Source organism: Actinia tenebrosa, unplaced genomic scaffold, assembly GCF_029948245.1.
Source record: "Actinia tenebrosa isolate PJP-AT-01 unplaced genomic scaffold, QUT_ActTen_1.0 PGA_scaffold10__47_contigs__length_13832649, whole genome shotgun sequence".
In the NCBI taxonomy this organism is placed as follows: domain Eukaryota; kingdom Metazoa; phylum Cnidaria; class Anthozoa; order Actiniaria; family Actiniidae; genus Actinia; species Actinia tenebrosa.
This window is the reverse complement of record NW_028292570.1, coordinates 1,166,533-1,190,000: the sequence shown is the minus strand read 5'-3', so window position 1 is coordinate 1,190,000 and position 23,468 is coordinate 1,166,533. Positions and strand designations below refer to the sequence as shown.

General features: G+C 36.6%; 1 protein-coding gene across 5 annotated transcripts; it reads right to left on the bottom strand.

The window, feature by feature from the left end:
* Window positions 1-3,025: 3,025 nt before the first annotated feature.
* On the bottom strand, window positions 3,026-23,350 carry LOC116287130 (uncharacterized). 5 transcript variants are annotated; one of them, XM_031693767.2, is made up of 10 exons: window positions 23,176-23,350; window positions 13,472-13,703; window positions 12,676-12,846; window positions 11,876-12,128; window positions 10,326-10,487; window positions 7,804-8,206; window positions 7,539-7,615; window positions 6,078-6,894; window positions 5,395-5,739; window positions 3,026-3,995 (listed from the first exon to the last, which is right to left on the bottom strand). In XM_031693767.2, exons 2-10 carry the CDS (start codon window positions 13,610-13,612, stop codon window positions 3,899-3,901), a joined length of 2,466 nt encoding a protein of 821 aa, XP_031549627.1. In that variant the 5' UTR covers window positions 13,613-13,703; window positions 23,176-23,350; the 3' UTR covers window positions 3,026-3,898. The 5 variants fall into 5 exon arrangements, with proteins under 5 accessions (XP_031549627.1, XP_031549625.1, XP_031549628.1 ...); XM_031693765.2 differs by lacking the exon at window positions 23,176-23,350 and adding an exon at window positions 18,892-19,105; XM_031693768.2 differs by lacking the exon at window positions 23,176-23,350 and adding an exon at window positions 15,129-15,247.
* Between the last annotated feature and the right edge of the window lie 118 nt (window positions 23,351-23,468).

The following is a 23,468-nucleotide window of genomic DNA, read 5'->3' as shown; positions in this document are numbered from 1 at the left end:
TACTTATGGTTGTATTTTAGTTTTTTTCGGGTTTTCCTGATTTAACGATGGCGTTTTATCAGTTATTGTAAGAAAAGGATATGTTTTTGCAAATGTACTCTAGGGGAATCCTAGGCCAAATTCTGCAAACCTTGCAGGCGATAAGAATGCGAAGTCATCAGTTCGCAGATGGTTTGTTCAGTTATAAATATAAAACAATGGAATCTCACACCATGGAATTTAACTAACCTTGAAATATCGTAAAATATCCTAAAATTTAAGGAAATAAACTTCTTCGAAACCAAAGAATCGATCTTTTCATTTGCGATATTTATTCGTAATAATTGTCGAGTGCAATGTAGAAAACTTTGGCGATTTTATTTTGATTTTTATTGTTAACGTTGCATAAACACGAGCCTAAACTTGTTTTGCATGCTGGGGGGCGAATTGAATATCGGCCTAATGATGCTCCCATGAAATGAGATATAATATAACTTATTCGTAAAAAAAAAAAAAAAAAAACATGAGAAAAGTTACAGAAGTTACAGTCAGATGTTAATTTGCAGTGCCATCACTTGGAAACATCTTCACTAAAAGATGCCAATGCAAGGTATAGGCTATCTAACTGAACCAGAAAGATCTGATCTCAAAAATGTTTTGTATATACATAACTTTTGCACGACTGAGAGCTTATCTTATTAGCAAAGCAAAAATCAAGTTTGATAATAGTCAAGATAAATTACTGGTTTACGACAGAATTATGTGCTCCACTTATGGTAATTTGTTGACATTGATGGAATAAACAAAGCCGGGTCGCCAAAATGAGTTTACGAGTTTATGAGTTTTTTAAACTAGTGATTTCACTCCAGGTCACTCCAGATAAGAAAAAAGTGCATATTCATTAATTTTCTAGACTCCTGGATGTGGATACGATAGAATGATACAATTCTGAATTCACAGCTTGGCTTCACCATGATAGTGGATGGGCTAACAGTAAGATAAAACGACCCACCATTTGTGGCTCACGTATGAACCTGAACGTGATTGAACTTGAAAAATAAAAGACAAGAAATCTTAATATCAATAAGCTTTCTCTCTCTATTTTATCTTTCATTTCAAAAACCTTTAAAAAAACTTCAAAATAATAGATATCCTGAAAGATCTTCTGGGCTAATCTATTTCCAGGCAGGAATAGTATATCATTTTCACCGTTAATATAGCCTATCATCGCCCCTGCCTGTCTAATTTATGGGAAAAGAAATTTTACCGAGACGATAAAGGAGCAGAGTGAGAGGAGCATGCGAAAAAACGTCGCCGAAGGGGTGGTGGGTGGGTCAAGATTTGTCTCGTACACCGCACTGTAGTGACCACAGTTAATCCGTGAAACACTAATTACTAAATAGAAAACAATGGAATTTGCATGAAATTGTGCTATTTTATTTGTGATATTTTACGGATATATATTGTTTGCACTCTAGAACGTCGTAAGTTGTCAATGAGCCGAAATGTAATATTCTTGCTTAAATACGAAACCATAAGCCCGTGGTGATGTGGGGTGTCTCGCGCCTTCGTTTCGCACAGTTAAAGATCGAGCTCTCAAACCGTTTGAGAGTTCGATTCAAGTAGGCCACTAGATACATCTAATTAACGTACTTTCCATATACCATTTCGGTATCAGCTTCTCTATCCTAAAGTGTTTTTTTTTTTTGCTATTTTGTATTTCTTTTTTCTCTAATCTCTAAATCTTCGCATTTTTAGCTATCAAATTGATATTGATTAGGTACCTATTAGAGGTAATGCATTATTTCAGGGATTGTGACACATGATTAATCTTCACACAGTTGATTAGGCTTAGCTAGCTAAGACCAACTCTGCAAGAATTGAATAGCTTGGGGTTATTGATCCGGTACCCCTGCATGCATGATAACACACTGGAGAAAAGAAAAATCATTACGAAACATTTTAAGTGTCACGTACGCTCTGGGAGAAACGGAAAACGTGCCATTGCAGCTTTAGGCTCGGTCGAACATTAAAGATTTTCATTTCCCTTAAATGTTAGTCTAGGGAAAATCAACGAACACATGCAAATACCGTTAAATTCCGAAAACACGACACTGGGTTTATTTGCTCAAAATTCCTAAAGTTTATGTTCGGAGGGCGGGGTGTTACATGTTGAAGCCCTTGCCTGGATGCAATATGCGACTCATCAATGACTGTTATTGTCATTTGCACAGGCCTCCTGAACTGGACTCACTGAAGAGATCGCAAATAAATAAATTTATAAAAGTTTTTATTACGTTTTCGAAAAAAATACTCATCCACACGTAGCGTTTTTGAATTGTTTTCGCGCGCCCAAACGTGTCCCTTTTCGAATAGTTGCGGTTTCAAGTGGCGTATTCAACAGCCGGATACGTGTGAGGTTGGAAGGCCAATCCGCAACTTTAGGGGGGGAAAATACGCTTTCGATAAGTACGTGATACATGCCTCAGAGTCTTAAAATATCTGAGTAGAAGGTGCTGCCTTTGCTCTAAAAATATACTGTATAATTGGGAATTGTTAGCCCTTACACGTGAGCGCTTGGATTAACTGGAATATACTTTTTCGAAGTCGTAAAATTGAAATACCTTTGCACATTGTCTTTGATTACAGATTCGTTCACTCAAGGGTAGTATCATTTAACTTCAGTGACACAAATATTCACAAATTTACGATTGAGTAAAAGAACCTTAACAAACTCTACTTTCAAAACATTCCCATATACTCTTTGTCTAGTTTCGCGTCTTTGAGGTGGAGATGAGAAAACATTGATTCAAAAAGACAAAGTACATCCCAACACATAAGCCTAGATAACCTCATTGCTGACACAAGAAGGCCAATGGTATATTTTTGATATTTGTTCCCGAAACCGCGAATCCTAGTCACTTTTTAAATTTTCTATTTAAAGTCGGCTTCATCGATGTCAGCTTTCTTAAATTTCTTTATAAGCTTTAAGTTTGGTTGTCATTTTTCTGACAAGGATAAGTACAACAAGAACGACAACAGTTCGTGTGTTTTTAGTTATTTTTATATGATTTCCATTGCTCAGTGATACATTGTGTTTGACACTTCTGATTCTCTATTTTCTTATTGAAAAATAATATAATTAATTTTGTTTTATTCTACTAGGTACTGGATTAAAGCAAACAGCAACCTCATGTTATCATTGCTACAAGATCAAGGAATAAAGGGATTGACTTGATATTTCGTTAGATCCAAAGCCATGAACATAAACAAACATGGTGCGGAACATGTCTTTTGAATTTCATGGAAAGGGATGCACAAAGGGATGCCCACAGCCTGTCAACACAAAGAATCCTGCTGCTATGACAAAATTAAGCTTAGTGTGCGTGCTTCCAATTGCTATTATTCATGCAGGTATCTGACTAGTATCAGAAGGTACTGATTTGACATGAAGTGTCCTGGTTGCTAAAAATAGAAGTCTTGCAAGCTAGAAATGAATAATTGGCTAATTTTTTTCGTGCTAACATGCGTGCGTGCACATCAACAATTTATCAATATCTTCAAAATACAATAAAATTCTTATTACAAAATATAAACTTTTACTTTAAGACTGAATTATTCGTAAACAAAAAAATTACACCCAATAGAATGGAACGATATCAGGAATGGGAAAACATGGCATCCAAAGTAAGAGGTCCTATTGATTTTAGAAACGAAACTTAAACGAAATCAGACGTGAAAGACTTTGGTAAGGTAGGATCTTTCTCTGAAACATGCTGAAACATGCTTTAAAAACCGTCTAAAAATAGCAACTTTGAATAAAAGATGCACCTTTTGCATAATAATTTGTTTTAAAGATCTAGTGCAGATAGAGACAGAGTCTAGCATGCCTAGAAATGCTATAAGAGATTATTTTGTGTTATTCATTATCTGCAGTGATTTGTGTACTTGTGACTGAGATGGACACGGAACCATCTTGATCATGCGTTTCCTCTGTGCCATTCACGGAAGTGAATCTGAAATAGAAGATGGTGAGATGACCCTATAAATCTATAGTGAGGTGAAGACAATTTGTGCAATACTCCAGTTTCGAGCTCTCTTTGCTCAGCCTCGGTTAATCCAAAACCCGTGGCATTTTAATCAACTCGTATTGTTCCGTATTTCGTACATTCCTTACTATACAATGGACCTTAATGAAAGAAAAGAACACATTTGTACACAATCGAGGCTAAGACTGAGCAAAGGCGAACTCGAAATGGGAGTATTATATTAGTTCTTTTGCCATCCAGCAGCAGAGCCTCCTCCAAGGGACCTTTAGTGCAATTTATTCGTTTTGAAAGTGATATAACAGCACGTGACTGTTTGTTGCAAACGGCCTATTTGTACGGTTGCGTCGTGTGGTAAAACGACGCAAAATACTTCATTCATTTTCTTTCGTGTTGAAATTTATGGTGGTACCTGGATTCGTCTAGTAGACCTTGTCTAGTGTTCCCTAATAAATGGTGTCCGCTGAATAGAGTTTTCATAGCAAATATGGAAAGAAACTTTCGCGGGAACCGGGCAACTAGCTGTCCGTTTATGAAATGCCATCCAGCTTATTAGTAAGGGGTATAAGGAGTATTAATAGAGGTATCAATTGCAATGGATAACTACATAATGAGCAACTGGTGCTAATCAATTTGCAAAAAAAGATTGCTTAAGGTGCAAGATCATGCAAACATGCTAACATGCTACCAGCCAATCGCTTCAGATTTTGTTTTTCGTCTTGGTTAAATCTAACAAAGTTCTTATTAGGCTCTCTAACAGACCCAATTCGTTGTATTGCAATGTTTTACCATTACGGACCACGTGTCATTCTCTCGAGAATAAGAATATTTGATTGAGTTTGCATCCATATTCATGTGTCTTCTCATGCGCAACCGTTAAACAAAGAAATGATATTCTAGGGAATGACACGTGGTCTGACCGTAATAGGAAACCATTGCCTCATCAGGTCTATTATACCATCCAACATGAAAGACATGTCTTTTACCACTCGCTTGAAAATGACTGCAAACTACCCATTTGTAAAGAATGTCGCAGTGTGACTAATCTTTGAATTCCAAAGCCAAAAGACTCGATAGAAAATAAAGAAAAACATATCCAAGCCCACACTGATCTACACAAATTAAAAAAACAATGCGCTGAAAAAGAAAAAGACTATTCTATTCTTGGGGTGCATGTTATGTCATAGCCGCCATGTTGGTTGACAATAACAAAACATTTTTCATTAGCTTGTTTTAACTTGTTAGATCAACCAACATGGCGGCTGTTTCATTGCTATTTATATCTCAAGGGATTTTGAGTCACGTGGTTGCACCCCAATAATCCTAAAGAAAATAAACATGTTATTTCATTTTTCTATGATGCACATACTTGGATGGTATTTCACCAGGCTTTGCATCGGATGACACGTATCTAGCGGGTTCCTCGTCTTGTTCAACTTCGACCGTTCGACCAGTCATGCTAACAGGGAACTCTTCCTCGTCCAAATACTTCTTGACCTTACTCTCGTGATGACCTTGTTCGAACAGTCTCTTTTGCTCGAGTGCCGCGTTGCTACTAGCGAAGGACATGTCTTCATCATCGATGGTTTTCTTCGTTGTACCTTTTTGAAAATTTCCTTGTTCAAATAGTCTTCGCTGCTCGCTTGTTGCTCCTCGGATTTGGGAAAGTTCTTCTTCCACTGATTTTTTCGCGGTTGATTCCTCGGGTTCATTTCTGAAAAATGCAACAATTGGTATAGGAAATCGCACGATCTCGAGTACAATTCGGAATTTATAGGTACGAGTGGTGTTTGAAAGTTTTCAAAATTGGACGAGCCTTGAGGCAAAACATCACGAGTATCTATAAGTTCAGAATTGCACGAGAAGATTGTGCGATTTTTTGTTTATAATACACTCAAAAAAATTGAGCAAAATAATTAGGACTCTACAGAATACATTTTGGGATTCAATTGTACAACTCTTGTCCAATCAGAATCAGAATAATTTTGTTGAGTGTATTATTAGTGACTATATTTCACACCCTCAGGCAATACAAGAACGTGGAATCCCTACCCAAATTCTTCGCCATTCTTCTCGGCAGCCGATCGCTGAGCTGTCATTGATCCGGGAAATTCCTCTTCCTCGATGTACTTTTTTGGCTTACTCACAAGATGACCCTCCTCGAAGATTCTCCTTTGTTCCTGGGCGGCTCCTCGAGCAGCAGCTAGTTCCTCATCGTCATCCATGGTCTTCTTGGGTGATCGTTCAAATGCACCCCCTTCTTCAAATAGTCGACGCTGTTCACTCGCGTTCCCACTAGCATATGCAAGTTCTTCTTCATTGAGTGTCTTTTTCGTTTTGTGTTCGGGGACTCCTTGCTCAAACAACTTTCTTTGTTCACTTGCAGCTCCTCGGGAGTATTGCAGCTCTTCTTCGTCTATAGTTCTCCTCGTAGAGTGTTCCTGAACTCCTTTCTCAAACAACATCCTCTGTTCTCTAGCAGACCCATGTGCAACCGCTAATTCCTCTTCGTCAACGGTCCTTTTTGGCGCATGCTCATAGACCCCCTTTTCAAAAAGAGTCTTCTGGTGCTGCGCTGCACCAGTGGCTTGGGGAAGGTCCTCATCTTCAATGGTTTTGTGACCAGCTTGGATATAATGGCCGCTGTCAATCAATCTTTTCTGTTCCATCGCAATCCCCTTGGACGATGGTAGTTCTTCTTCTTCAATCATTTTCTTTGGCTTTCGAACCAAGCTACCTTGCTCGATTTGACTTTTTGTGTTCATAGCGATTCCTCTTGACACTGGCAAATCTTCCTCATCGATTGTCTTTTTTGCTTGTTTGTTTAGCTGTCCGCTTTCAAAAAGTGATTTCTTATCTTGCGCCAATCCTGGATTAGAGAACACAAATTATAGACAATAATTAACATGAACACCTTAAAGAAAATACCCGTAAGTCATTAAAAGGGCAAGACAGATACAGATCTATATCCCTAAAGCTACGGACAAACGGTGCAACTTTGAGCGCAATGTTGCATGCAATTGATGTTGCGAGCCATGACACACGACGCAATTTGTTCCACGCAACGTTGCTGAAGTAGAAAACTTCAATGAACCGCAGCCTGCAATGCTGCGCGCAATGTTGCACCGTGTGTCCGTGCCTTGATAGACCTCTTTAGCTTGGGCGTAAAGTTTTCCCATTTCAGGCCACGTGTCGTTCCCTTGAGAATAACAATCTTTGTTTGAGCTGTATCCATATTCATGTGTCTTCTTATACGCATTAAACAATAACGCATAGTGGAAAATATTACACCCAGACAAATAAGGTCCTTTTTCTTGTTAATCCGTCTTCCGGAATTCAACCCCACAATTCTACGAGATAATTCCAAAATTTAATCTTAAAAATAGCTGAAATGACGACAGCTCAAATCCACTGCGCATGCGTCAAGCCATCTGTTTGCATACTAGGAGAGGGAATTACAATTATCGATGTATGTGGTTCTAATTAACATTATTCTTCAGCCATAAATCTTACCATGTGCGGCTTGTAGTTCTTCTTCATCTATTGTTCTGTGTTGATGTGTCTCGAATTCTCCTTTTTCGATTCGTTTTCTGATACATATAAAATCAATTTATCAGCGATATCTCCGGTTCTCGATTTTCTCCGTAAAAGTCAACATGTGAGTTGAGAGTTGTATAACTTATTGAAAGCAGTGGCAGTGTGTGTTGGAGTAAGAATGAGTCAAATGCGAAACTTCAAATGCTGGGTTAGTTCAGAAAAAAAAAAACAATTTTCTTACCTGGCTTCAGCTGCTTTCCCAGCTGTAGCTTTCAACTCATCATCAACAAGTTTCCTATCAACTTTAGCGTCTTCTTCATCGTCGTAATCAAAGCGATTAGGATTCTGGAGTGCCTGAGAAATCATCTCCATTTCTTTCTCGATGTCAGTTGTTTTCTTGTAGGTCCTTTCAGCTGATGCTGCCTCGAACGCTGCCTTGGCTCCACTTGCGCTGCCTTGAGTTGGCAAGTCATCCTTCTGTGTCCTCGGACTACCTTCGGCGCCAATTACCTCACCCTTCTCGAAGCGCGCGCGTGTGTTACGCGCGAGTCCAGAATCAGATAGAATTTCTTCTGTTTCCTTTTGCTTTGTGAATGTCGTTTTGGGTCCGCTTTCGAAAAACGACCTCGCTGCTGACGATGATCCTGTTATGTTACCATGGAAACAAATAAAAAAAATTAAATCATTGGAGTCATGTTTACAGTAGTATAAGATTGACAGTACGAATGGCGAAATGTTTGGGCTACCTGTGGTGCATCAGGGCTTAAACTCTAGCTAGTTCTGTTTCATTGCTTATAAGAACATGCAGACCATGCATTACAGTTAAAGAACGTAGAGTAACGTCAACCGCTGATTTGATGAGAGAACCTGATTAACACTCATGCTTTCTTTTAAACTTTGTTATTCTAGTGTTGCAAATCAGCTTGGGCGTAAAGTTTTCCCATTTCTGACGTGTCATTCTCTAGAGAATCAAATTCTTTGTTTGAGTTGTATTTATGTGTCTGCGCAATCGTTAGTAAGCATAGAAAATCGAGTGACCTCGAATGCAATTCGTAATAGCTGTTATTACAGTTGTCTATTGTTGTCTCTTTTGCATCTCATTTGCATGAATCCATAATAACTGCTATTAATAGGTACGAGTGATGTTTTAAAACTTCTGATAATTACACGAGGCCTTCATTTAGAAGAGTGCAATTTAAGAACTTTAAAAACATTACGAGTAACTATTAATTAAGAATTGTACGAGAAGTTCTTGCGATTTTTTATTTATATAGTACACTGTACAATTGTTAAAGTGCTACTCAGACGAAAATCGCTCAAACTTGGATTCAGCTGAAACTTCCTAAGAATACTCTTTAAAGGTCCAATAATCACTGTATGAAGTGTTTTCTCGATATTCAGGACGAAAGTATGATATTTTTACGATTATTTTTTGGAGTCTGTGACGTCATACACTCAACATCAAACATTGCTACATATATTTCTTTGTATATAAATCCTTCATTTATTTTATTCCTATGAAGCCCAAAGGGTGGCTAATGTGCTAATTTCACATTACTTGTGACTATAATTTATATTTTGGGGTGTTTGGGTATTTCTTGCTCCCTTTACTACTGATATTTTGATCATAAACTACAAAGAAATGTATGGAGCGATGTTCGATGTTGAGTGTACGACGTCACAGACTCCAAAAAATAATCGTAAAAATATCATACTTTCGTTCTGAATATCGAGAAAACACTTCATACAGTGATTATTGGACCTTTAAAGAGTATTCTTAGGAAGTTTCAGCTGAATCCAAGTTTGAGCGATTTTCGTCGTAGTAGCACTTTAAAGTGAAGCCACTTATCTGTCTGTTTGACAAATTTTCTTCAACAAGTTCACCGCTATATCACCGCTATATTTTGAGCATGACATAAGCATGAGTGCTATATAGGCGGGATCTCCTCTCTGACTCTTACATCAAAACTATACCACAGGTATTCCAACTCAAATTTATTTAAATTTCCAAAACTATGACTGGAAAATCTAAGTACGCAAGATTGGATCAAAGTATGGTTTAGAACGAAGAATGGTATAACTGACTACCACGTATATGAAGTCAATAGATAGGTAGGACTATAATTAAAGTATGCATAAAATAAAGTCATCTGAGAAGCGAATATCTGGAAACGACGACGAATGATGAGATTGCATATGTAAAACTGTCTTCAAGATAACATTATAAGATTAGTATACATATGAATGACGTCATCACGAATGGAGAATTAAAATCCGTTATATCATATTCGAATTTATCAAAAGAGGTGTAGGACCTTAGTAGGGAAACTATTAGTAGTTTCTAGTTTCACTCGAGGATATATTAGGGTTAGTAATTGCATGTGATACGATCATTCATGCGTTACCGTTATCGACTGGTCAGTGGTGTGATCCATCGAGGTTTTGTCACGGCCATCTTGAATAAAACTACAATAGCTTCGTAGCAAAAACTGATGAAAAACTTTCAACCATTTAACGAATTTAGTCATTTCTTTTAGGCTTGTCTAGACTTTAGCTTTAAGAATCGATTCCCGACCTAAAATTTATCTTCGTTTCCTAGAGATTTGTTGTCTGGAAAGGCTGTATTAGTTCCGAACTTATACGAACAATCCACGAGCTCGGATTTTTCTAATAATACTTATCAAAGAGAAACAAACCTTGCCACCCTACCCCTACTGAGTATAAAAAGAGCCCGTTCCCCATCCCGGGAGGGCAGGAACCAACCTGCTGCTGGATTGAAGCTGAGACGTTTTTCTTTCTTCTCTTCTCTGGTATATTCACCCGATTCGAACCTACTGCGCACGGTTGTGGCAGCACCTGAACTGGCTATATCGTGCAGATCATCCAATTCACCAACAGTTTTCTGCTCACTTCGAAAGGCTTCTCCTGTAATGATCTTGATGTGAGTATTGGCCATAAAAATGGTTACCATAGAAACTGAACCTAAGCTAAAGTTAACATACACCTTAAACCAAAGCAACTGCGACATTTACGAATAATCAATGCAAAACCTTTCCTCTTTGATGGTCTTCATGGGATTACAGGTTGGTTACCATAGTAACCAAACTACCGTTAACTTTGACCTTATACAGGCTGGTTACTATAGTAACCGATATACACCTACAAATGCTCGAAAAATCCCTTCTCTCGTAATGGTCATGAAATAACTGAATCTAAATGTCAAACAAAATCAAAAACATTTTATGAAAAACGTTTCGGAACAAAAAATTGATCATAAATTGGTTACCAAAATCAAAAATCAAAAATATTCGTTCGAGAAAAACATTATACTTATCAACATAAGAGAATAGTGTTGTACCATAGTTGCTAGCATTGTCAGGTGAAGCGGGTTTTCTAAGTAAGTATAGAGTGCAGTGTTCATGTGCTGATGTTCATGCAAGGCCAATCATATTCCAAAGTGGGTGCTTGTTTTTCTAGTTTCTAGCAAATTTTACTATATATCAAACGCTAAAAAAACATAGGGGTAATATAATGAAAATTAGCTTTCTTTAAGTGGCTTAAGCGTGGAATTTTTATGCTTAAGTTTAGCATAGTTATAATCTACAGTTATTGGCTTAATTGAACTGACTGCGCATGCGTACTATATGTGCAATACGTCACATACTAGATATTTGTTAACTCCATTGTCGAGTACTATGTAGTAAGCAATTAGATTTTGATTTAACAAAACAGAATTAAAAGTTGTTGTAGAAAAGAAAAACGAATGTATGTCGATATAAGGACGGATGCATTGACATGCGCAATGCGCAGACACTCCTCCTCTCCCGGCCCAATCCCCCTCTGCGGCACTACGCATGTTCAGAATAAATGCATTGAGAAAAGCGTATGCTTGAAGATAGCTAAGCAAAGCAAAACATATAAAACAGAATGCATGTTATCTATAAATATTATAAATAAAAAGTACATCGACCATTACCCAATGCAACCTTCACTCTCCGTACCGCTTTAATTGTCTAGCTAGCTTCTGTCGCACTAGAATCTCCAAACATTTCCTTTCGAATTCCTTTCTTTCGTTTCATTTTTCCTTTGTTTTCTTCTTTTGATTTTTTTTTGTCATGTGTGTGTGTTTTGTATTGTTTTTCTTTTTTTTTCTTCTATTATTTCCTTTCCTTTTCCTCTCCATTTCCTTTCTTTTCATTCCCATCTTCTCCCTCTCTTCTTTTTTTGATGACAAAGAAGAAGGAAAACTGTAACCACAAAAGTAAATTCCTTCACCATACATGATACTCCCCAGGTATTCGCGCCTCACCTACCTTGCTCAAAGAGAGCCTTATTCTTGGACGCTGTGCCACTCTCTGGCTTGTTGTCAATGCCATTCTCATTAGACGAGCTTACATTACTGACTATTCCCTTCTCAAATTGTTCTCGTGTCTTGGAAGCCACTCCCCTCGATGGTAAGGCGCCTTCTTCATCTCTTTCTTTGCTGGATGACACGTTACTCACGTTTCCTTGCTCAAACATGGTTTTGGTGTTGAGAGCCAGTCCCGAAGCTGGTTTGATATCATCCTGAATGAAAAATTCACGCATCCATGAATTTAACTTAGTGCGGTTATCGATATTCTGCGAACTCAGCATCTCAACACTTTTTGTGAAATTGGTCTTTCGCTGCCGCCAGCCAAGAACATAAAAGGTACCGACTGATTATTTTTGATTGACGGCCGCGAAAAAAACAAATTTGAGGGCGCAGATTATAACTACCAAGTTCGCAGAATAGACCCCTTGCATGTGACGTCAAAGTAGTTTAATTTGAAGGACTAAACAAAAGAATTCCCATCTCCTGAGAATTGGAAAACTATTGTTTTGCCCTCCAAATTGAGCTGCATTCCGACGTACTGAAACTGGGTCTATATCGAAAACAACTATTAAATATGACAGATATCTCTTTATGAAACCCCGCGACGTGTGCATACGTTGTGAATGTAAAATATCATGGCATGGACATGGCACTTGACAACGTCCAGTGAGCCAATCGAAGCGCGGGAAGGCAAAGTCAGTAGGACAGTTCTTTTTAAATTTCCCTTTTTCCCTGTTCTTTGTCACAAAATCAACCGACCTTCAAATCTTTCTTAGTTTCAGCATTTTGTACTTGGCCAGTTTCAAAAGCTTCCCTAGCGGAGGAAGCCAGTCCTCCGTGAATCTCGTTTAAGCCTTCGTCAACGTAGCGAGTGTACGATCCCTGGTGACGGTTTTCGAACACTGATTTAGCTTGTGAAGCTATCCCTGCCTATAAACGAACGGTGATGTCATATATGTCAGACGTTTGAATTCGAATATGAGCAAATGGGATAAAGTGAAATGAAATATATGAATGTCATATTCATGAGTAAACGAACGTTGACAAAATAATGACGTACGTACGAATGGATAGATGTGTGAGCTGTTCAAAATTCCACTCAAAATCGAAAATGGTTACATTGGATAGTAAACTTTTTTTTTTATTATTTATTTATTTATTTTTATTTATGAGCTTTTAGAAACCGAAAAATACAATCCCAAGGAGATATATCAATGGGACACGTAGTCCTTTACAAAGGTCAATCTCCAACAGACCGCAGAGCAGCACATGATGTACCTAGATGCTTCCGTAAGAGTTAGCATCAGTTACACAAAGGATCGATTTCCAAACGTGTTGTTTCGTTCCCTGTACGTTGACAGTTTTTTTCTCCAGTTCTCGAATTATTCTCTTTTCGAGCGCAAGTTCCAAGTTTCTTGATTTATGTTCTGGTTCAAGTGCGCTGGAGAATGCCATGCATTTATTTTAGCTGTGGATGAAACTACTGAATCATTTGATTCTTTTAACTATTTATTTATTTATTATTCTTTATTAGTAATGAGTACAGTATCCTTACCTCGGGTAGATCATCGATCTGTCGGCTTTCAGCGCTCGTCGTATTCGAAACCATTCCGCTTTCGAACTTCTTTCGGCTGGCCGTCGCTACTCCTTCGGAAACGACTGTGACGTCATGACTGCTTCTTTCTGAGTCCGCCATTGGTTGATTCTCAAATAGATCCCTTGCTCGTCTGGTACTGCCTTTACGAGGAAGCTCGTTTTCTGCGATCTTACCTTGTTCTTGAAAGTCACTACAAGATAGAAGTACAAGGTTTACCTTACGTCGAAAAATTCGTTTAGTGGTCAATATCTATCCGTCCGTCCGTCTGTCCGCCCGTCCGTCTTACCGCCAGTCCGTCTGACCGCCCGTCCATCCGTCCGTCCGTTTGTTCGTCCGTCCCTCCATCCAACCATCCATCCCTCTATCCATCCATTCATCCATCATTTCATTAATTCAATCCTTCCTTGTCCATCTGCCAAAATTCTCAAAAAATAAACACTACTTAGTGATGATTCCAAAAACAATTTACTCTTAATTCTTCCACTAGCTAGCAAATGATTCATAGGCTAGCCATTCTTTCATCTAATGACACATGCTGCTTGTCTTTCACAAAATACTCTTGTAATCTTACTTATAATCTTAAAATTCAAGTTCCCGAGGAGCAAATTTTTTAAGTACTAAAATACCTAAAGATAAATCATCTTTCGTCTGAATAGTTTTGTCCCATAAATTAATTTGCCACCTATCAACAGTATTTAGTATGTTTTAGTATTTTTCTTTTTCACTATTTTGTTTACTTGAAATATTGATCATTTTGAATCCTTGAGCTTAAAAACACAAAATTTCATCTCACTTAAGATAAAAGCTCCGGCCAAACTTAATCCAAAATCAAAATATCATTTCCAAAATATCCTGCATTCATTCAGATGTCAAAGCTTGCTAATGTCAAAGCCGCATGCATGCTGCTACGATTACCATTGAAAACCAAAACACAATTCATATTCTATTTTTTATGAATTCAATATCCTAGTATCCAGTCGTATTCTTATATTATCGCCTTCTATAAGTTGTCACTTTTAGGATATTTATTGCAAACTCTAATTCAACATTTTCAATATTTTTATAATGATTTTTGGCTTTACATTTGTGTTTCACTTTCAATATTATTCAATTCAAGATATCCATAGTTAAGATCTTTCCGTTCTTGTGCTAACATAATAGTAATATTAAAAAAACTCTTAAAAATGACTTTATTACGCTTTTGTCTTCCTCTTCTGATAATTCATTTAAATAATTTTTATCACATGACAAGTGTTGCCATAAAACCGCCATTATTTTTCAAAGTTATGTTAAAATCACTATTTAGCTATTTTTATACAACGAAAAGAAACCTTGCTCAGCTTAGATATACGAATTACACAAGTGACAGGTTTTATGGTAGACAGAAATCTTCCGACATTTCTTCAAGAACTGATCTTATTTCTTCTCTTTACTCAGAGTGAAACATTCTTTTACTATTAAAGACCTCTTGGTTCTGCCAGTCTTATTTACGAATTATGAGGTTTCGAAGTAAGAGACTTTTTCCTACGGCAATGTCTGAAAATACAAAATACAACCGTTTCGAAGCTTTCCCTTTTGCTTACCTGTGTTTGAGCACCGCTTATACAAAACATACCTTATATCAGCGAGAAAAGGTTGTCTTTGGATTAATTTTCATGAAGTTAGGAGGAATATTAGCAGAAAAACAAACCTCTCTATAACAACTCCCTAAAACGACTGAAGCGGAGCCTGCGCTGACCAACACTACACATGCGTGAGTAAAAAGAGAGTGATTAACATTTTTACGATCTCGATCTGCCACAATCGTCTGAAGACTGTGGTATTTCCACGGGCAATTACTTAATGAATAAATTGAATGAAGGGTTATACCGAGCCAATGGGAGGAAGCTCTTTAATGGTTTTCATTCAAAATACTAGCAAAAGCTAAGTAGTAAGGGAACGATTTGGAATTGGTTGGAAAAAATACTGAAAGAAGGAATCTTTTTATTTCCTTATATTTTACTTTATTTCCTTTTTACTCGTTCATTCGTTCATTCTGTCATTCTTTCATTCGTTCATTCGTTTATTCGTTCATTCGTTCATTCGTTCATTCGTTCATTCGTTCATTCGTTCATTCGTTCATTCGTTCATTCGTTCATTTATTCGTTCATTCAGTCAGTTAGTCTGACAATAGCTTTTATTATAAATAAATTATTTTAGTTTTGGAATTAATAAATTGGCGTGCTTTTGGTTATATGTACTTAGCGAGCGAGCGCGTCACATGATCGCGTGACCTAGTAATCGTCTTTTTTAAACCTCTTTAGGTACACTTTAATGTCTTGATTTTTTCCTTTCCCCAAAATAGCACAAATAGTGCAGCTATCTCTTTCGTGTTAACACTATATTGATATTTGTTTTCAGTATTGTTTTTATAAAATAGTATGTTTTTTTTCTCTTAACCTAATAATCCCTTTCACAGTTCCCTGCGCCATCTTGAAAGGTAGTTGTGTAATTGCTTGCAAAAGCTTGCAAAGATAGAGACATGTGAATGATTGTTCAAGGTGTTAAAAAAAGTCTTTATCATTGCAAGCTCACCGTTCGTCTTGCTTCAATGCAAAGTCACAGCTACCTTTCAAGATGGCGCAGGAAACTGCGAAGGGGATTATTCTAGTAGGTATAAGGGTACAAAATACAAATGTTGTCGTTTCTTATGTCTATATACTAACAATATATTAGATGGGGTTTTTTTCCTTGTCGCTACCAGTAGTAATGTAGGCGTAATGTTTTCAGATTTTGATCTAGTCTAGAAACCACTTCCGATCCTTGATAACTATCTAATTATTTATCATATAAGAACATGCGTAATAGGTAAATTATGAGCCTTGTTTGAAACGACCTAAGAAGAGGGCCAATGGGCCTTTCACAACTTCAAGTCGCGTAAAAAATGAGCCAGCTCAACTAGAAAGCGTGGACGTCCTACACATCAATAAAGACCAATTTAAAACAAAAACAAAAACGAAAATTTTGCTTTCCGGAACAGACGCGTGCCCGTTAACTGCAAAGGGCCTATTCAACGTATACGTTAAAGAAGTCTAATGTAAATCCATCCAGACCGAACCGATTGTAACGTATGTCCTGGAGTGTTACTAGAAAAGCAATTTCAATAATACTCAAGGGAATGATGACACGTGATTTGATATCTATTTTAAGAATCATTTCATTTCTTTCATACTTTAGATACTGTACACTACACTAAGCATGAAGATTCCGAAATCTATATTCAATGTATCCTCCATATGTATATGTTGCTAACATCAAATACGATTATAAGAAATATGATAATAAAGCTGTATCCATTTTTAGAAGTCGCCGATTGTCCAACTTTTACATGAAGGTAGGGTGGCCCTAGTGCTATTAAAAAAAAACGAGTCTTTTTTGATCTTCAGGGGAATGAGCCCTAGCAGGAGGGTCTTTTACCCTAACTTACGCAACGAGGTCCAAGCACTGTTAACTTACAATACATTCCAAAAAAGGAGAAGGCATCTAGCAGAATATGCTCAACTAACAAAAGCACAGTTTGAAGTCGGATGGGCATTTAAAGTAAGCCGAATCAAAACCTCGTAATAGTTTCACTATGCAAGGCTATAAAAATACATTGAATACTTCAAATAACTTGACAAATAAGTATTCGAAACCAGCCAATTGAAGATATACAAAACAATTTTTTTCTAGGGGGAGGGAGCGCATCATCCGGATTTTCGTTGTAGGATGGGGTGCACCCTTTGCTTACAAACTCAAACACCAATTATGAAGTAGTAGATATCAGCTCATCTGGGAGAGGTGGGGTACCTGTGGTACCCGCACACCTCCCCTAGATCCGCCCCTTCATAGGTACAATTTTGTTTTTTGATTTACGTGCTATTATTTTGAGTATTATTTCTTTCTCTATTACTAGTAGTGTTTGAATAAGGAAAATACTGCACAAGAAGAACAAGGGACATCGTCAACTCCTAAGATATTTGAGAAAAGGAAAAATTCTACGTCCAAATGTTTCGATCTTATCTTAGTAGTTTTAATACTTCAAACCTTTCGCTACCAAGCAGGGTAGGGTGGGGTGAATGATTCAAACAGATCACCCCCTCCTCGCCAAATATATTCAATTCTTGATATGCAAACATAGAAATATCTTCACAAAAGTCTCGACAAAAAGTCTATGATTTATGTGAATATTTTCATTGACCTACACCTCTTATTGTTGTGTACATATTTTCTCAAGGCAACACTTTTTTGAATAAACCAAGACTAGAATGAAAACAGGCGAGTTTTGATTGATTTGAAGTGGCGTGTGGATATTTTTCAACCAATCACTCTTGGGCTCGGTGATCCGAACACAAGAAGGTCAAACCTTAAATGCCTCAAAATTTTAGTCAAACAAGCTAGATAATTACTTCTTTCACAAAAAAAAAGTCGAAAATGGTTACCAGTTCGTTGTACTTTCATGTCCCGGCTTTGTAGCTATCAATCGACTTTGCGTTTTTTCTTACTAGATATCTTTTACTCTTCACTGATTATGTCCTTAATTAACAACAAGCTAACTTAAACAAAAGGCTTATGACTTAGACTTCTGATTATTTAAACATAAACAAAAAGTCCAAAAAGTCCTCATATTTTGTCCAAAAATAGCTGGGAAGAAACCGTGGGTTGACTCTCTGTTGTCAAGCAAAAGTCTCAGTGAAAAATGTGTTGTGACACGTTTGCATGAAGTACCTAAATGATTCGTTAGTCTTAGTATGATTCTCAAGTGTGTCCTTGAGCTACGTCATTCAAAAAGTGATAAATTGAATTTATAATGATCGATATTCGAGTTTTAAAAGATCATTTTGTCTTTTAAGAAGCTTTTTTCGAGTGAAACATGATACCCAAATCCACCTCTAGCCTGGTACGGATTCCCTACTGAAAATTCACCTGTTGCGTGAGCGCTCGTTAATTCATGTTCATTCCACCAAAAAATAAAAATAATATTGAATCAACAATAGTAAAATAGTAGTCACGAAGCTTAAACTAGCTAAGAGAATTGCGAAAAAATTACTTACGGCTTTAGCCACTGAAAATCAGAATAACGTAGGAAAATTACTGACTAGACAAAAGACCATTTTTACTCTTATTCAAAAGTCAATTATTTGTTTTTTAGATCAAGAATTAAACAAAAATATTCGATAATGATTATAAAGTAAAACAATTATCTAATAATTAACTTCTAAATTAAGGCAGAATTCTTAACGATAAATAGAACTCGCCCATATTTTCTCATTTCAAGAAGGCTATAGAATACTTAAAAACCTCAATAAGCGGTTTTAATTTAGTATGTTCACACATGAGCTTAAGGGTTGATATTGTACCTTGAATCATTGTCGACTATATCTGCAAGGGTAGCACTGCTAATAGACTGAACTTCCATCATTGGTTTAGAGACATTTTCTTCTGTGACCGAAACCTGCTGATGATTGCTTTCAAAATCCATGTTTTATGTCGAAACTTGTTCCACTTACGACAACAGAAATACAGTGGATAAGATCTGTCGCCAGGGTTTTTTTACAGACCGATGGTATAATGAGTATGCAGCAACAGAGAGTAAATTAGAGACAATGTTTATCTATTTACATATTTCCCCCCTCCCACTTTAGGTTTGGATTAAAACGGACCTGGGGATATTTTATAACTTTAGTAGCGGTGTCGGGAAATAGTCGAAAGTTGTGATTTAAATTCAGAATTACTTTTAGAGCGCTTAACTAATATTTTTTTCCTATGAGTAGAGCTACGCAAAAAAGTTCAAAATATATCAGATAGATAAGAAAAATTATAAAGTGAAATTGATGTAAAGAAATGAAAAGAAAATGAAAGATGAAAAATGAAAAATGAATTAAAAAGAAAATAAAAGAAAGAAAGGAAAAAACAATGAAACAATGAAAACAAAATGAAAGACAGAAATGCAAACTAAGCATGAGAGCTCGAATGAATTACGATCTTTATTGATTATGACTGGCACGAGTCAGTATATATATAAAGGCCAGTTTAGTACGACTTTCGCCTCCAACTACTAGTATCGTATACAACACGCTCGCGCCATACTACAACTCAAGTCGTAGCAAGTAAATCAAGCCTACAACTCGCCTACGACAGACGCGTGCAACACAAAAAAAGTTGTAGGATTTAAAACATGTTTTAAAAAGCTACGACAATCGTAGGTGTCATGACGCGAGCGTGTTGTATACGATAGTTGTAGGCGAAAATCGTACCGTCTAAACTTGACTATACTATAAAACGTCAAGAAACACACGGCTCTGTCACGACATTCGACTAGCCAATGTTGCGCACGAGGTTATGTCTCATCCATTTGGAATTTTAGGATACTACAGCGTTACAGTCACGTGTAATAATATATCATGTCACGCAACATTAGGTTCATTTATGTAAAGAATGTAATACGTTACCCTTTCTATGTCTATTGTATCAAGTCAAAAACCAGAACAAGAATACCGAGGTATTTTCGTCTTTAGAGCACATAATCAGAATCAAAGCTTCCTCCAAATATCATGACATCACGCACTTTCATTAAATTGTTCTCTCATTCCACTCCTGTTTTCTTACCACCCCCTCCCCCCCCCCCCCCCCCCCCCCCCCCCCCCCAGCAGCTAATAACTAAATTTCTTGTTGAATAAAAATGTGCGCACACTTATTGAGATAATTATTAAAACTGCAGTCGTAGAACAAGGCATCATTCTGCATGGGATCTCGTTCATTGTCAACCTCCTCTGTAGATCATATTGACATAAAACTGACTGATGATTTACACCTTGTTCTCATCTCTCATTGGTCAAGGTGTTAACAAAATTTTGTCCTAATTGGGACTGATGAATATTTAATTAGCTCAGCAGTTTATTATTGTCTCTGAATACTGGGCTACCTGTGGTGCGCGCTTGGTATCCATGACGTCACGTTCCAAAGTCCTTGGAAACATTTCACGAACCCTGATGTGAAATATTTGTAAAGGATTCGAGGAAAACATTGCAAAGATAATGGTTGTATTTTCACTGATGTTTAGAAGTTCCATAATTAAAACTTTAACGAGAAAAAATATATATATACCTGAAAAATGATACTCTGTTTGGTTTAAGTTTTCCTTGAAAAAAATAAAAACTAAAAAAAGAATGTGAAAAATGTCACAGGTCCGTATAGAAACGTCTTCTCAATATTGCACGTTACCGTTAAACAAACAAATAAGACCAACTAATACTAAAGGGAACGGAACATTTAGTTTCGAAATGGGAAAAATGATTTTATCTTATTTTATTTTTTATTTCTTAGATTTTTTATTTTATTTTATTTTATTTTATCTTTTCTCATTCGATCGAGTTATAATTGTTTTAAACCAAAGTCTCCCAAATTTATCGTTTCATGCAATGGTGCGTGCAAAAATTGCATGGAAAGTCACCTTGGCACTCGCTCATAAAAATAAGAAATAAAAACTATTCAAGACCACAAATTTGACATGGAAACCCTTTCTAGAATATTCTTTACTATTCATCATTTCTGGCAGAGATAAAGAATCCACTGTGATCTGTGTGATCCAACCAAAATACGCTCTATTGAGAGGAACTATCCTTGGCACTAACGGCAATTAAACATGCCACCTTGTTATGACCAAATATGGCCATCTCAAACACATCCTCTTGGTAACGAATTCTTGACAATTTTAAATAGTTAATCGACTTTATTGAACCCTTAGTTAGGAGTATCCTAAATATCCTATTTTTTCGCGAGAAAATATGAAAAATATGTACTACAAAGAAAAGAATAGCTGAACTGTTAAACCTATATTTTCTTAGACATGAGAGGAATTTTGACTGCAAAACCGTATACAATTTATTAAAATCGATGTTTGAAATCCTTAAATTTTAAAAAGATTGTTGTTATGCCTTTTTTCTTGATAAACTATAAACAATTAAATCCGTCTTTTTAGACTTATTACAACTATACTTCAAGTCATTTCCGAGAAAAAAAGAGGAAGCGGATGTGTGTTATCATGATAGACCACAAAAAACTTTCTAAAAAATATTGATAAAAAGAATAAAAAAGTGAATAACAATTTATCAGATTTTCGTTAGATTCATCCCATTCAAACAATATAATTTTCAATTAACATTATTTCAGGAACAATAAGGTAAAGCTGAACCATTACTATGAATGGTGTTTTAAGATTGTATTGTATATTGAGACAAGCCGTTCATTCAGACAAATATATCGTTACATGACAGTGTAGATTTCTCCGCGGTAAAGGTCACCTTTACCCATATTTAGTTTCAGAAATAGATATACACTTTTAAATTTAGAAATGTAGTCTAAATATGCTGAGGTCAACTGATATCCATTAAGAGCGAGGGAAAAAATACTAAAAATGGTAAGATTCAACTCCCTGCGACGTTTGAGACAATTTCCAATAATGCCTGAAAAATGTGTGTAATTTGAAGACCTGATTCACTTAGTCTTAATGTATTCCATTCCAGAAGAAGATCTTTAGATATGAATAAATACTATGTATAATTAATAGAAATTTATCAATTATGAAGTGAATTCAAGGAGGAGTGTTAGGGAAGAGGCGACTTTTGGGTCAACACGGAGCGAACATACAATACCGATGACCTCGCGAGCCACTCCTTGGTTTAGTCATAACTTTAAAGCTTTCTTTTGTTATTATAAACAATTATCTATGGTTGCCTTTATGAACGGGAAATGGTTTCATTTTGGGCGAATTAAACGATTGGATTGTTTAAATTTTTGCAGGCTGAGTTACAGATCCGCAAAGGTTTTCATTGATTCGTCCTTAAATAGGACATTATCAGAACAAATATCACATTAGATTAATCGTTTATGATTAAAATCATAAGAACAATTATACTGATAATTTGAAAATAATCTTACATTATCGTTTGCAAAAGAAAACGAAAATCATTGATTTACTTCGTCACGCTATCTCGCGTGACGAACAACAAACCGATCTATTACCACAAAAAAAAAAAAACATTTCTTCATATTTTTCACGGTACAAAAAAAATCAATGAAAACGTCTTGCTGGTCATCATCTTTCCTATAACTCGTCCATTTAATCGAAAGGAAGAAAGAAAAGAGAGATATACACTGAGAAGGGGGAAAAAAGCCGCCGAGAGTCTCGATTATAAATAAAAAAGAGAATTGAACGCTTTGAGCTATCGAGTTCTGCTTATATTTTTCATATATTTGAACTTATTTTTTATTTAAAAAAACTATAGAAGCTTTAGCTTTCAGTAAAAAATCTACGGAAACTCTGAGGTTCTATTCTGCCATATTATAATCACCAAATTAAAACATCAAACTTTATTAATAACATAGCTTGAGCGGAGGCTTGAAACGAAGCGCCAGCAATATTGAAACTGAAAAAAAGCAATCGGAGATCCCTTTTCCAACAAGAATCCTCTTTCCTTCGTATTGTAGTTTGTTGTCGAAGTATTTTACAGGAGGACTGGCATGTTTAATTGTTTAAGAAACGAGTAATAGAGTACAAGAAGGCAAGCCAAGCTGTCTGCCATATCTATACAGTGACAAACAAACCTCACCCAAAAATTTCGGCTTCAAAATGGGAAACTTACCAGAATGCCTACAAACGACAGCGAAGGGACGTCCAAGCTTTCTTGTGAGAAGCGTAGCGGAGTATCACTACTGTGGATTGAGAATGACCTTTAATAAATGAGCTCTGGAATTTCACTAGGTGTTTATCAGTTTGTCTTCAAGATCTAGACGACTTTAATGAGATCAGGTCAAGTCTATATGGCATAGTAAACATACAATGGACCACGTGGACAACTAACCTCATGTCAATTTTCTACCGTGGGGGGTAGGGGAAGGGCTAGACAGAGTTTTGGTAAGTTTATTTCTGTTTTCC

Coding starts and splice junctions, on each gene's coding strand:
- LOC116287130 (XM_031693765.2), bottom strand. CDS start 19,013: ATGGATTTTGAAAGCAATCATCAGCAGGTTTCGGTCACAGAAGAAAAT. Junction 8,207..10,325: donor CAGCTTCAATCCAGCAGCAG/GTTGGTTCCTGC, acceptor GTAACATAACAG/GATCATCGTCAGCAGCGAGG. Junction 6,895..7,538: donor AGAACTACAAGCCGCACATG/GTAAGATTTATG, acceptor TCTCTAATCCAG/GATTGGCGCAAGATAAGAAA.